Genomic DNA, 15,560 nt, shown 5'->3' with positions numbered 1-15,560 from the left:
AAAGAGCTGTTTGGAAAGTGACATGGCACAGAAAGGAAGGATGCTAAGAACTACTCATGTTTTCTAGCTAGACATATCATCCAACATAAATGTGAGATTCCATTATTAGGTATGAAAAGGAGAGCGTGTGTGTGTTGAACAGGTACCTAGCAATTGTTATTGCATTATACATCCAAACTTGAACAACAGTTTGTTAAAAGATTTTCATTTTTAAAAATAATGCCAACAATAGGGGAATGTTTATAAACCATAAATCTGTGCAGCTTTACAAATTGAAGACTCCCAAAACAAAATTCATAGTTTGAAATGACTAAGACACAGCCTTAAATTAAAATTTTTAATTAAGAGTAGAAAACACTCTGTGAAACAGTGAGCTGCAAACACCAGTCACCATCACCTACACTAAGGGCGAGTGCTTGAAAATCTTTCCCACTGCAGAATCAAATGTCAGAAAGTAAAGGAATCACATCCCAATTCAGTCCTCACATCACCACCATCGCTGACATTTCCTGGACACTTAAATGGATTCTAAGTGTTTTTGTTTGCTCAACCAATACCTTATAGGATAATGTTACTGTGAGTTCCATTTACATATGAAGAATCTGGGATAAAAGGAAGTTAAGTGTCTTGTTCATTGTCTCACAGAAGGAAGAGGCAAACACAGCCAGTGGGATTTACTGAAAGCATATCACTTCTGCTTCCCATCTGCAGACAGATCTGAGTCTATAACTATACAAAACCTTATCACTGATAAGTACAGGAGTTTGCAAAATATGATTTTCCTCTATGTATTTTAATAACCTCTCAGTATTTCTTAAAACTATCAGATATTAATTGCAATGAATTATATAATAGGAAATGATAAAATAAAACTTTCTAAAATCTTAGAAATACAGATTTAAAAGTAATAACATCCAGTAAACTACTTTACTGGATGCCAAAATGCTTGAGTAGTAAATTTATTTAACTTTGGGTGTATATTAAATGTTAAGTGTTAAAGCCAACACAGTTTTTGTGACATAGTTTTAGAAAAACAGACTGGTCAGGAGGCCGTATGAAAACCATCACTGTCAAGTGTCACACACTGGCTCCTGAGAGGCATTGGTTTGCTCTGCTGGAGAGATCCCTTCGGGCTATGACTGTGACTTCCTAGAATAAACTCAGCAACTCAGCTCCATTTTATTTTTGTCTTCCAGCTGAAACTAAGATCTGCTTCAAATACTACCATGGAGTGAGCGGAGCCCTGCGAGCCACAACCCCCAGTGTCACTGTCAAAAACTCAGCAGCTCCTGTAAGTGTCTATTCTCCCTCCTGCTCAGACACAACTCGCATGGCTCTTTGCGTTCCTGTTTTCTTCGTGTGTGTATGCAAACACATTTACCCATATGCACATATCTGCACTTACACCTACATACAAAGAAACATTGATAGATGAATTAAGAATGCACACCACACACACACACACACACACACACACACACACACACACACCTCAGACTAGTGACAAGGAATGACAGCAAAAGCTGTCGTTTTCAGAGTACAAGCCATGTGAATGTTAGAGAACTGCCAACTGTCTGGATTTCCCTTGGCAAATGTTTCCATGGGGACATACTTAGAGCAGCGTGTGAGGCTTTCTTTAAGAAACATAGTTATAATTCACTGATTTTGAATACTTATATTTCTGATGTTTTGATTTCTTTTGAGACTTACAAATAAATTAATTAATTTGAATGTATTATGTCACCTCAAATTCGTCTTAGTCATATGAAATGATAGGACTAGAAAGGATGAAAACAAAATCTCACCTCCTCTCTTTCCATAAACGAGAACTCTAACAAGTGAGTCCAAGGGAGGTACCTCAAGCCACACCGTTAGTGAATCCCAGATCCAAGATTTGTCTTTGGTTTGCTTTTTGTGTATTTTGCTTTTGTCGTTGTTGTTGATTGTGTTCTTTTGAGATAGGGTTTTACTGTGTTGCCCAGGCTATTCTAGAACCAACTATTCGAGGATAGCCGTGGTTTTACATACATCACTCTTCCTATGCTTCCCAAGTGCTGAGATTATAACAGTGTGCCACCAAGTCCAGCTGTACATCCAGGATTTAAATCACGGCTTTTGCTCCCTGCTATGTGGTTCTACTCAGAACTGCAGGAATAGATGCTAGCTTTACCCGAACTGCAGTCTAGTCCATCTTCGTAGTGTTTCTCTTTTAGTTCTTCCAGAGTTTCATACTTCCTATTTTGATCAATTTCACCAGTTTCTCTTAACTCTTCCCCAATTCACTCACCTTTCCCACTCACCTAATTTTAATAACTTTGTCTTTATTTTTATTTTAAGGCAAATTGTTTGTTTTGTTTTTAGGGTTTGTTGCTGTTGTCTCTCTTCCTTCCTTTTTTTTTTTTTTTGAATTTTTGAGACACAGTTCATCTACATAGCCCTACCCTCCCTACTCACAGGAATTAAAAGCATTCACCACCACACCCATCTTATGATGAATTTTTGCTGCCTAAATATTTTTGGATGTGTGGTGGTCCACTTACCAAGAACTACAATCATAGAGCAAACTGACCCTCCCTCTCCCAGTAGCTAACAGATGCTAAGATCTCCACAGCTTGGGATGCGATTGTGTGCTCTGCTCCTTACTCCATGCTGGGAGGTGATCTCACTTGGGCTTGCATAGACATTAAATATTCTATCACAATCATGCTGAGTTCATGTGTGCAGCTGCCCTGTTATGTAAAGAAGACACTGTTTCCTCATGTTTGCCCCCTCTTCCACAATGATCCCTGAACCTTACAAAGTGGGCCATGGCATACATGTTTTCTTTAGGACTGAGCTTGCTGTGATCTCTTATTCTTTGTACCTTTACCAGTTGTGGGTCACTGTGTTAATCAACTACATCTACTGGAAATAGAAACTTCTCAGGTGAAGAAAGAGATGCATTGACTATGGGTGTAAAATAAATGAATCAGTTAAATACTGTGCCCATTTAACAGAGTATTAATAGTGGGGTCTCCCCCTAGGGCCCATGACTTGTCTGGCCATAAGTTCTTAGCCTGATAATGATGCCAGGTACAGGTTGAGTCCTGCAGTCTTAAATGCAATCAGAAAGTGGTTGGTTGGTCCCATGATGTTGATATTAAAACTGAACATAAAGAGGTCTAGTGGACATGCTGGGAAGAAATTTCTTGGAAATTTTAATGTGTAATTCATTTTTAGGTTGGCTATGAGTTTTCAGGGTTGTTTCTCTTGCATTTCTCTATTTGATTGCTGGCACATTAAGACTGACAAAAACAAATGTTTTTCCTTCTCAATTGACTACAAGTTTAAGTGTTTTATCATTTTTAAAAAAATTAGCAGTTTCTTTGAGCATATGTTGTTATAATAGAAACCAAACCTAGCTTTAATTTTGCAACACATGCCAGCTATTGGTACAATCCAGTGAACTGAATTAAAACAAGCTTTAGTAATCTGATCTGGGAATTTAAGCACACTGCTTCAATGAGGAAATGTAACTGAGTTTTCTTGAATCCGTTTGTCAATTAATTTTGAATATCTACTTTCTTGTTGATTATTACGTTATTTTTCTTAGAAAGGGTTACTATTTATAGACATTGTATCATGTCCAAAATACCGTTGAGTTAATTTATTAGACTACAATCAACCTGTTGTTGTTTAGGAAGGAAAATGAGATGTCCAAGACACTTTTGGTATAATCAAAACTTTAATTTTAATAGCAATAAATTCTAAATATTTATTAGGGTTTTTTCATCCCCCTTATTTGTGCCATTGGCAGCTGTTATGATCCTGTTATAAAATTAGCTTGCAATTTAGTCTTGATATTCTGAGGTTCTCGTCTATTTGGTAGATGAGAAGCTGTTGTGGTAAGAGGTTATAGACACTAACGTAAATGTAAATGAAGTGTAAGCCCTGTGATCGAGAGCTTCTAGTTACTGCCCCACCCCATATGACACTATCTGAAGCCCACAGGGCTGGGCAGGAAGCTTCTTGTGCTAGCATGTAAAGAAAGGTGTAACAAAGTAATGCAGCATCGCTGTTGACTTCAAAAGGAGGTGTCAGGTGAGCTGAAATAAGCAGTGTGAGTGGAACTGCCAGGCCTGGAAGGGAAGCAAGGCAAGGCAGTGGAGGTGGACGTAATGGTCAGAAACACAGGACATGATGTGGTCCAAGCACAGTGGGGAGAAACATCTAACTCTTGCTAGGTCTAAAGAACCCATGACTAGTTTTTCCACATCCCCTACTGCAATTTGTTTTATAGTGTTTCTCATTTTATTGGTAGTGCCTTAATGAACTTTATATTTTCTTCTATTATCTGTCAAAAATCATTTTTTGAAGGCAAGTTTCTCTTTTCAGCATCCTTGCCTTGTCCCATTTCCCGGTGCTTCCCCATGGCCCTTAGAAAGCTCGTGTCATGCTTTACTCTCTCTGATTAGACATCAAAGGGCAGGGTCTGCCTAGCTACACAGTTTCTCAAACACGAAACATGGGAGTCTGTCCACAGCTCTCTCCATTGTCTACTGAAGAATTTCTGAGTGCATTATCAGGGCTGTGCCTTGACAGAAGATTTGCATACTGACTCCTCATTCTGTGTTGGCATCTGCAGGGTCTACTGGACGAGAGTAGAAGCTCTCCCTCTGCAGTGCCTTCTGATTTCCTTTAGGGGAGAAGATTCTGTCTCTAGCTGGTCTCCATGTACGTTTTGTCAATAAGACCCTTTAAAACCCCTAATATAATTTCCCATACTTGCCTTACAAGACACTATCAGCTACATCCCTTTCCATGCCAAGGCCTAGGGATCGCAGTTTCTGAATATAGAAATGAGTAGCTACTTCAGGAATAGCTCCAGCAGCCTTAAGAGGGATATCCATGCCACTGGGAAAAGGCACCAGAGTGAAAGGCAGGAAGATGACATTATATTGCTATGTTATTTAGGGCCACAAAATCTGAGGCAGAGTGTCCCCAAGATTCATAGTTTCTATGGTGCTAGAATATATTTCTTATATTGTCTTTAATGGTCAAATTTTGTAACAATGGTTTTTCTCTGGTTTAGTCTTACCATGACTTCAGATGCCATTGGTTTTTCCAGCCCACAAGCCAACAGGAACTTAGACAGACCTTGGAATGACAGATAATCCTAAATGTCATGCTTTCCTTAACTGTAGGGTTTTTACCCACTGGTTTTGCTTATAAAGAGTTGCTTCTATCAACAGGAAGACTTGGGAAATGCTCAAAATTATTTCCACAAATCACCTTGATTCGATTTGGCCAGGTTTTATGATCTTATCATGCTCACAGCATGACAATCGTGTCCTTAAACATACCCTCATGTCCAGTCTTGACCTAGAAACCTAGATTCCTTTCATTTGGGGAAACTGATAGGAAGTTTAAGTTTATTTTTTGACTTGGATTTTAATGATAGCAGCATTTTTTATTACTGTGTCAAAATACTGACATTTAGAACTTAAACAGAGTTTTGTTTGATTTACAATTTTGGGGAATTTATTCCACGGTTAGACTTGCTGTTTGGGGTCCTAAGTGAGGTGGAATGTCATGGAAGGAAAGGACATTATACAGAACATGTTCTTACCATAATGGCTGGGGAGTAAAAGGAAGAGAAGGTGTTGGCCTCCTAATAACTGGTTCAAGGGCTACTCCTAGTAACCTAACATCTCCCTACTAGGTCTACTGCCTAAAGCTTTTACAGCTTCCCAGTGGCCACATGCACTGAGGATAAAGCCTTTACTATAGAGCCATCATGGGACACTCAAGAGAGGTCTAAACTGCAGCACCCACCATAGGAGCCTTTTGAAAATAGAAAAGAAAACAACAACAACAAAAAAACATATTCTATCTCTGCTCAGAGGTTGTTGAGTAGATGTTTCACTTAGACTGGTCACATGTGTGTATGCATGCACATGATTTATAGGTATGCATGAAGCCAGAGGACAACATCAGGGGATGTTCCTCAGGAGCCACTAACTTTATTTTTAGAGACAGTCTCTTACTGGGATTGCAGTTTGATCTCTCAGAGCAGAAAAGTTGAAAGCTCTGTCTCTGTGTCCACAGAGTTGGTAAGACAGCTAACTGCCTGCCACCATGTCTGGACTTGCATGTGGGTGCTAGCACTTGAACCCTGTCTTTATGCTTCCGCAGCCAGCACTTCACCTACTGAGCCACCTCCCAGTCCCCTTATAACCTTTTGTGAATTTATTCTATTTTTCTATTTCCATCCACAACTTACTTACATTTGCAGCATGTCTCTGGTAATTACCCAAATAAGCACAAAAATGAAATTTCATCCATAATCCTATGATGCAACAAGTCTAAGACTTATTTATTCATAATGTTATGAAAATTAGTTTCTAAATGAAATAATTCCAGCTATACCAGGGCAGCAAGGGTTCTGAAATTATCATACAATATTCTAGATTTTAATTTCTATCTTTTAAGCCTCTTTCTTTTAGCCTTTCTCAGAGGGCAATTTTAGAACACATTTTGTTTTGAAGCAGTTTGTCAAATGTGATAAATAAGACAGAGTAAGTTCAAACTTGAGCGCTTGTGCTAAAATCACACCCATGATTGATTAACATACAAAGGTCAGTCAGTCAGTGCTGCCCAAATATTTACTATAAGATTTTAGAATTGTTTTCTAGTGAAATATTTATGAGACTCTCTGAGTATTGTGGTTTTAAGTTCTGTCTCTATTCCACAAAGTCAAGTGTAGGAAGGGAAAGCAATGTCTAAGATGAACAATAATGGATAGATGCTCTTCCAGCTGAGAACTCAAAGGCAGGCTTTGCCTTTATTCCCAATATTTCAGTCAGGCCAATCATATTCCTCACCTCAAATCCTAAATCTTATTTGTTTATTTATTTTTAATTTTCTTTATAAAAAAGGAACTTGCAAATAAATAGAAACACCACACATCAAAACGAAACAGGTCCAAAGTCCATCAACTTAGGCAACTCATCTACAGTTAGAATTGCAGTTAAGAACAGAAGCTGTGAAGTTTCTCATTTAATTTTACATTTTCAATCCCGAATACATCTTATCCACTTATCCACAACCAAAAAAAAAAAGTCATGACAGAACTAAACCTAGAAAACAATTAGCCTTCTCTAAAATCAACCACATACTTGGTCATAAACTAAATATCAAGAGATACAATAAAAAATCAAATAACCCCTTGTATCTTATTAGACCACCATGGGCTAAAGTTAGACTTCAACAACAACACAAACTACAGAAAACCTACAAACTCATGGCAACTGAACAACTCTCAACTGAACCACCTCTGGGTCAAGGAAGAAATAAAGAAAAAAATTAAAGATTTCTTAGAATTCAATAAACGGGAATGTACAGCACACCTGAACTTAATGTGACACAATGAAGGCGGTGCTAAGAGGAACGTTCCTAGCACTAAGGGCCTATATAAAGGATTAGAAGAAATCTCACACTAGCAACTTAACAGAACATCGGAAAGCTCTAGAACAAAAATAAACAAACTCACCCAGAAGGAGTAGACACCAGGAAATAATCAAACTCATGGCTGAAATCAATAAAAGAAAAACAAAGAGAATGCATAAAATCAATGAAACAACAAGTTGGTTCTTTGAGAAAATCAACAAGATAGACAAGTCCTTATCCAAACTAAATAAAAAGCAGAGATAGAAAATCCAAATTAACAAAATCAGAAATGAAAAGGGGGACATAACAACAGAGACTAAGGAAATCCAAAAAATCATTAGGTCATATTTCAAAAACCAGTACTCCACAAAATAGGAAAATCTAAAATAAATGAACAATGTTCTTGATAGGTACTATATACCAAAATTAAATCAAGACCAGATAAACAATTTAAATAGACTTATAACCCTAAGGAAATAGAAACTGTTATTAAAAGTATCCCAGCCAAAGAAGTCTCAGGGGCAGATGATTTCAGCACAGAATTCTACCAAAATTTCAAAGAAGAGCTAATACCAATACTCCTCAAATTGTTCTACACAAAACAAACAGAAGGAATATTGTCAAATTCTTTTGATGAGACCACAGTTACCCTGATACCCAAACCAAACAAAGATGCAAAAAGAAAGAGAATTACAAACAAATCTCCCTCATGAACACTAATGCAAAAATACTCTATAAAACACTGGCAAACCGAGTCCAAGAACACATCAAAATATCATCTACCATGATCAAGTAGGCTTCAATCCAGAGATGCAGGATTGATTCAACATATGAAAATCTGCCAGTGTAACCCACCATATAAAAACAAATGAAGGGAATAAAACCACATGATCATCTCATTAGATAAAGAAAAAGACCTTGACAAAATCCAACATCCCTTCATGAGAAAACAAGAATACAAGGAATATACCTAAACATAATAAAGGGAATATATAACAAGCCGACAGCCAACATCAAATTTAATAGAGAGAAACTTAAAGTGATTGCAGTAAAATAAGGGATAAGACAAAGCTGTCGACTCCATGTCTATTCAATATAGCTAGAGCAATTCGGCAACAAAAGGAAATCAAGGGGAAACAGATTGAAAAGGAAGAAGTCAAACTTTCTCTCTTTGTAGATGATATGATAGTATACATAGGCGACCCCCAAAACTCTACCAGGGAACTCCTACAACTATTAAACCCCTTCAGTAATGTGGCTAAATCAGTAGCCCCCATATACAAATGATAAACTGACTGAGAAGGATATCAGAGAAACATCACCCACTACAATAACCACAAATAACATAAAGTATCTTGGGATAACTCTAATCAAACAAGTGAAAAACCTATATAACAAGTATTTTAAGTCTTTGAAGAAAGAAATTGGGGAAAAGTTCAGAAAATGGAAAGATCTCTCATGCTCATGGATTGGTATGATTAACATTATAAAAATGGTACTCTTACTCAAAGCAATCTACAGATTCAATGCATTTCCCATCAAAATCCCAACACAATTCTTCACAGACCTCAAAAGAAGAATACTCAATTTCATATAGAAAAATAAAACCCAGGATAACCAAACCAATTCTATACAGTAAAGGATTCTGAAGACATCAGCATCCCTGATGACGCTTCTACTTCAAGCTCTACTATACAGCTATAGAAATAAAAACAGTTTGCTATTAGCATAAAAACAGATATATGGATCAATGGAATCAAATTGAAGACCCTGACATTAATCCACATACCTATAACACCTGAGTTTTGACAAAGAAGCCAAAAATACAGTGGTAAAAACAGAAAGTATCTTCAACAAATGGAGCTGGCATAACTGGATGGCAGCATGTAGAAGAATGAAAATAGATCATATCTATTGCCCTGCAGAAAACTCAAGTCCAAGTGGATCAAAGACCTCAACATAAATGCAGTTACACTGAACCTAATAGAGAAAGTGGCAGGTAGCCTTGAATTCACTGGCACGGGAGACTACCTAATGATTATTATAACACTAGTAGCACAGACACCAAGATCAACAATTAATAAATGGAACCTCCTGAAACTGTAAAGCTTCTGTAAGGCAAAGGACACTGTCAATAAGACAAAATGACAGCCTACAGAATAAGAAAAGTTTTTCACCAACCCTACATCTGACAGAGGGCTGATCTCCAGAATATATAAAGAACTCAAAAAACTAAACATCAAAATACCAAATAATCCAATTTAAAAATTGAGTACAGATCTAAACAGAGAATTTTCAACAGAATCTCAATTGGCCTACAGACAATTAAGGAATTATCCTTAATTGAACATCCTTACCCATCAGGGAAACGCAAATTAAAACTCTGAGATTCCATCTTAAACCTGTCAGAATGGCTAAAATCAAAAACATTGAAGACAGCTTGTACTGGAAAGGGTGTGAAGAAAGGGGAACACTCCTCAACTGCTGGTGGGAGTGCAAATTTGTACAGTAACTATGGAAATCAGTATGGCAGTTTCTCAGAAAACTGGGAGTTGATCTACCTCGAGACCCAGCAATAACATTCTTGAGTATATACCCTAAGGATTCACAACCATATACAAGAACACTTGCTCAACTATGTTCATAGCAGCGTTATTCGTAATAACCAGAACCTGAAAACAACCTAGATGCCTCTCAACTGAAAAATGGATAAAGAAAATGTGATAAATTTACACTTCCAGGCAAATGGATGGGATGGAACTAGAAAGAAAAACTAATCCTGAGTGAGGTAACCCAGAGCCAGAAAGACAAGCACTGTATGTACTCATTCATAAGTGGATATTAGACATAAAGCTAAGGATAATCAGGCTATAATCCACAACCCCAGAGAGTCTAGATAATAAGGAGAACCCTAAGATAGACTGGCAGGGAAGGGCCCCAAGAAGGGAAAATAGTTAAGATCTTCTGGGTAAACTGGGAGGGGGTAAAAGGGAGGGGATGGGGAATGAGGACATGAGGGATTAAGATGGCCAAATTGGGGGAGGGATGGATAGGGAAAGGAATGAAAGAGATATCTTGACAGAGAGAGCCATTATGGGGTGAGGAGAAACCTGGTTCTAAGGAAAATCCCAGGAATCCACATGGATAATCCCAGCTAAGTGTTGGCCGCACTTTTCTGTGAATCCCCACACCCGATTCAGGCGCGTGCTTTCCCGAATCAAGCCCACGAGAACGGATAAATATCCTAAGGGTTGAACAGACACACAGAGAAACCAGGCTCATTCACCAAAGGAGTAAATGGCCACTTTATTAAGCATAAGTCGGGTATATCTACTAGGGGACAAAAGGAAAATAGCCCCTTCCATCCGGAACAGGGGAAGAGGATGTCAGGTGTCTGGCACCCAAGGCCAGACAGCAGCTGCGGTGGCAGATGTACAGGGCCTATGGCGGGATCCTTGCTTGCAGGTGGAATTACCATAACAAAAGAGGGCCAAGTTCTTTCTAAGCTAAACCCTCAGGCCAGTGCAAGAGCAGAGAGGCCAGGAAGCCAGAGGAAAAACGACCCTGCATAGTGCCTGGAGCAAAGGGGAAAAAACCTGGGTACCAGCAGCTAAGATTCCTAGCAATAGTAGGGAGGATGCCTAAACTGGCCTTTACCTAAAATCAAATTAATGACTACTTTAATTGTCATCATAGAACCTACATCCAATAACTGATAGAAGCAGATGCAGTGACCCACAGCCAAGCACTGGGCAGAGTTCTTGGAGTTCAGTTGAAGAGAGAGAGAAGGGATCAGATAAGCAAGGGGGATCAAGATCATGATGGGGAAAACCACAGAGACAGCTGACCCAAGCTAGTGGAAGCTCATAGACTATGGAGTGACTGCTTGGGTACTTGCATGGGACCATACTAGGCCCTCTGAATGTGGATGACAGTTATGTGGCTTGATCTTTTGTGGGGGCACTGGCAATGGAACCAGAATTTATCCCTACTGCATGAACTGGCTTTTTGGAGCCCATTCCCTGTGGTGGGATACCTTGCTCAACCTTGATATAGTGGGGAGGGGCTTGGTCCTACCTCAACTTGGTGTGCCAGACTTCCCCAAGGGAGGACTTACCTCCCTCTGAGGAGTGGGTGGGTGGTGGGATATAGGGGAGGGAGATGGGGAAGTCAGAGAAGAGGAGGGAGAAGGAACTGTGTTTGGTATGTAAAGTGAGAAAAAATTTAAATAAAAAAGAAAACAATTAACTTTATCTTCTTTCATGACTCATGTTCAATGCCAAAATTCAGTCCTTCCTCTCTCCTCATATTTAGCTTTCCTTGTTCTCTTTTCTTCATGTTGTGTTCGAGAGTGAGCATGAGGTTTATCTCTTCCCGGGAGCATATGACCCTGCTAAGCCCATCCATGCAATTTTTAAACTCATTTTTCTTTAGAACTATTTCATCTAATTCCGATCAATTTATTTATTATTTAACTATAAATAATCTATAACAATGAAACATTTTAATACTAATACATACAGTCTTTTATCTTATTGAGTTATACATTTTCCTGAAAGACTTCCCGCTGGGTGTCTTCCCTCGGGGGAGACCCCAAACCCAAAGACCAGTCGAAAGCACGCAACCGGATGCAAGCAGCAGGAGGTTTATTGGTTGGGGATACACAGGCACCTGTGGGCGGCAAAGTCTCTCGGAGGACTTGCGCGCGCAGGTTGGGGATGAGGGGTTTTTATAGGGGAGCAAAAGCGCGGGTACAGAAGCAGAAAAGCTTTCATTTCATTGGTCAGTTCAAATAAGGCTAAGCTGAGTGGCACATTCTTGACCTTTTACCTAAATACCAAGGAGGGGGTTGTCCAGACCCACCTGGAGGGGGTTGTGCTACCTGTTTTTCTTATCTCTTCCTGCCTTCCTAGCTTGGCTGGCGACTCGATGTCTGATTTGCACAGCCCCTGACTTGTGACGAGCCTCGCTTTCTACGTGACTCAGGCCTCGCAATCTTCTCTTTCTTTGTTCCTATGACCAATCCATCCTGTCTCGCAGCCAGATAAGGCTGTCTTTGCTCAGGTGTCTTTGCTCAGCATCCCGGCCTTTAATGAAGCTTGCTATCTGAAAACCTTTGCAGAGCGTTATAACTGTGGTTAAAGTTAAAACCACAGTTTTAACTGTGACCCCAATGAAGTTGGGGTCCTTCATTCCTTTACTCCCCTTACTTCCTCTCCCCTCCTCCCCTTCAACCCTCTCCCATGGTCCCCATGCTCCCAATTTACTCAGGAGATCTTGTCCTTTTCTACTTCCCATGTAGATTAGGTCCATGTATGTTTCTCTTAGGATCCTCATTGTTGTCTAGGTTCTGTGGGATTTGTAGACTGGTTTTCTTTGTTTTACATCTCAAAACCACTTATAAGTAGTTACATATGATATTTGCCTTTCTGGATCTGGGTTATCTCATTCAATATGATGTTCTCTAGATTCATCCTTTTACCTGAAAATTTCAAGTTGTCATTATTTTTTTCTGCTGTGTAGTATTTCTTTGTGTAAATGTGTCAATATTTTCTTATCCATTCTTCGATCCAGGAGCATTTAGGTTGTTTCCACATTCTGGCTATGACAAACAAAGCTGCTATGAACATAATTAAGCACATTTCCTTGTGGCACGGTTGAACATCCTTTGGATATATACCCGAAAGTGTTATTACTGGGTCTTGAGGAAGGTTGTTTCCTAATTTTCTGAGAAATTGCCACACTGACATTCAAAGGAGCTGTACCAGCTTGCACCCCCACCAGCAATGCAGGGGTGTTCCCTTTACCCCTCAACCTCTCCAGCATAAGTTGTCATCAGTGTTTTTGATCTTGGCCATTCTTACAGGTGTAAGATGGAATCTCAGAGCTGTTTTGATTTGCATTTGTTAGACTTTCAATGCCCCTTACTACAGTGTAGTAGCTCTTTCGATGTTGGCTTTGCATGTCTTCCATTTTTCCTTGTTTTTACAGATCTTTAAAGGTATTGGCTCCGAAGAGACTGCGCAAAGTCAAGGGAGTAGGAGGCTGATCAGCTTCTCTCTCTCAGGTACGTGTTACTCACCTGGAAGTCTTATGCAGAGCATTAGCTGCTTCCTGTTGGTGTCATAAACACCATGACAACTTAAAAAAGAGAGTGTTTATTTTAGTTCACAGTCCCAGAAGGTTATGAGTCGATCATGACAGGCTGAAGGCATCACAGCAAATAGCAGGCAATGTGAGAGGTCCAGGAAGCAGAGAAATCTCATCACCCTCCACAAGCAGGAAGCCAGAGGAACTAGAAATGGGACAAGGATTTAAACTCTCAAACTCACGCCTAGCAATGTACTTTCTCCAGCAAGTCTGAGCCTCACTCTGACCCTCTCTAGACAGCACCACCAACTAGGAACCAAGTGTTCTAATTAATACCTTTGAGGAATTTTTCTCATTCAAACCACCATGTACAGGGAACAAGACTATCTACCACTGTCACCTGACTCTAACCTACAAGCTTCAATTATTCCATCTCTTTGTGCCTTCTTTTTCTCACCTGCGGAGGTGAAGTAAAAATAAAAAAAAAACATCTGGGCAATTTCCCCTTACATAAGCAAGAATAATGGAAATTCAGTCAGTCATAAAGGTGGAAGTGTTTTGACCTTGTAGGGAGGGAAGCTGTTGTCTTAGTAGCAGCATTAAGAGTCTATGGAGGGCAAGGGAAAGAAAGCCCGGCGAGGGCAGCGGCCATCAGTCCTAAACAGAACTCGCAGTCAGCCCACCTCAGTAGAGAAGATCAAAGCTGAGTTAGTCAAAACTGCATTCGTGAAGGGAAAGAAATCAGTGGAATCCAAATAAAGTCGATTTTAATTTAGGCAGGTTAAAAAATTAATAGTAGAGTGCTATGTGAAGCTTTTCCTGGGGAGATGCAAAGACAGATCTATTAACCCTGGCAGGGGAATTGATTACAGATCAAAGTAGCCATCTTAATGAAGTCAGTTTGGCAACCGAAGAAGTTTATTGGGGTCCCTTAAAAGGGCATGGACAGCTCAGAGGCAGCTGTGTCACTGAAAGCCTACCTTGTCATGGGTGACAGCTCAGGACAGCTGCACTATTAGAGCTCTCTGCAGGATGTCCAGGCAATACATACAGGAGTCTTCTCCGGGAAGCTCCGCTGGGCAGAGATGCTCTTCTCTGGACCACTGTTTTCCACTCCTGTGATCTCTGGGTGGGGATCTTGTGGATCCTGTATTTTTCAGCCTCACAGGACTTGTAAGGTTTTTATTTCCTAAGTGTCCCTTCCTCTTCCCTTCGGGGTATGGGGGGATGTTTCAGTTTGGAGACAATTGATGATCCTATGGTGGTTTTCATGATCCTATGGTGGTTCTGTAATATGCTAACAATGGGAAAACTAGGTAAGGAATTACAGGAAATTTGTTGCCTTCTTTACAGAACTCTGGTAAGCCTGAAATTACTTTGTCACTAGAAGTGTAAAAGAACACTGAGCTGCTCTGGGTAAAATGATACACAAGGCTCAGACATTCACACAAGTCGTCTCAACTAAGTAATCTTCAAGAGAACACAATGGCATAAAACACAAACTCTACTGACCACAACTAGAAAACCACAACCTTCACTTATCAAATCAATGATCCATGCTGTGTGTGCCATGGATCAGAGGTCTCAGGAGCCTTTGGGGGAGGTGGATTATCACCTGTGGCTTTCTAAGTAGAAATGTATCCAATAGAGCAAATGCATGTTTAAGTGTGTATCCAAAATATTATCATGTGTTTGTTTAGGTGGGAGGGAAAAAAGAGTGAAGAAGGGAAACTTTAATAATTTTCTTTTACCAGGATAAAAGCCTGCAACTCTTAGGTTGCCGTCTTCATGTTCCTTTTGAAATGCTTAAGAAATAACAATTTCTGCACCTATTTTTAAACACAGTAGACACAAGGAATGTCACAAAAGAACTGTCTAGAAACTAAAAGTAATTTTCTGTGACCAAAGCACCAGTGGCATCTTGAGGTCCAAAAAGGTTGTGACTGGAGACAGAACATCTCTGTCTGTCCCTTGGTCCCCATTTTGCCTCTGCCATGCAGATATAGTCTCTTAGACATTACAGGAAACAATTCTCTGTACCT

At 39.6% G+C, this 15,560-nt stretch overlaps 1 protein-coding gene across 4 annotated transcripts in view; it reads left to right on the top strand.

Annotated features, from left to right (window-relative positions):
* Positions 1-15,560, top strand: part of Hecw1 (HECT, C2 and WW domain containing E3 ubiquitin protein ligase 1) — a 268,078-nt gene that overhangs the window by 147,278 nt on the left and 105,240 nt on the right. For all 4 annotated transcript variants that reach the window (XM_087896436.1, XM_087896437.1, XM_087896434.1 and 1 more), the window contains 2 exons: positions 1,197-1,291; positions 13,420-13,495. In XM_087896436.1, coding sequence (XP_087752562.1) covers positions 1,197-1,291; positions 13,420-13,495 — 171 coding nt within the window. The remainder of the gene's footprint in view (positions 1-1,196; positions 1,292-13,419; positions 13,496-15,560) is intronic.

The sequence above is a fragment of the Myodes glareolus genome, chromosome 14 (assembly GCF_982192425.1).
Source record: "Myodes glareolus chromosome 14, mMyoGla1.1, whole genome shotgun sequence".
Lineage (NCBI taxonomy): Eukaryota > Metazoa > Chordata > Mammalia > Rodentia > Cricetidae > Myodes > Myodes glareolus.
Note: the sequence above shows the minus strand (reverse complement) of the source record. Positions and strands in the feature narration are given on the sequence as shown.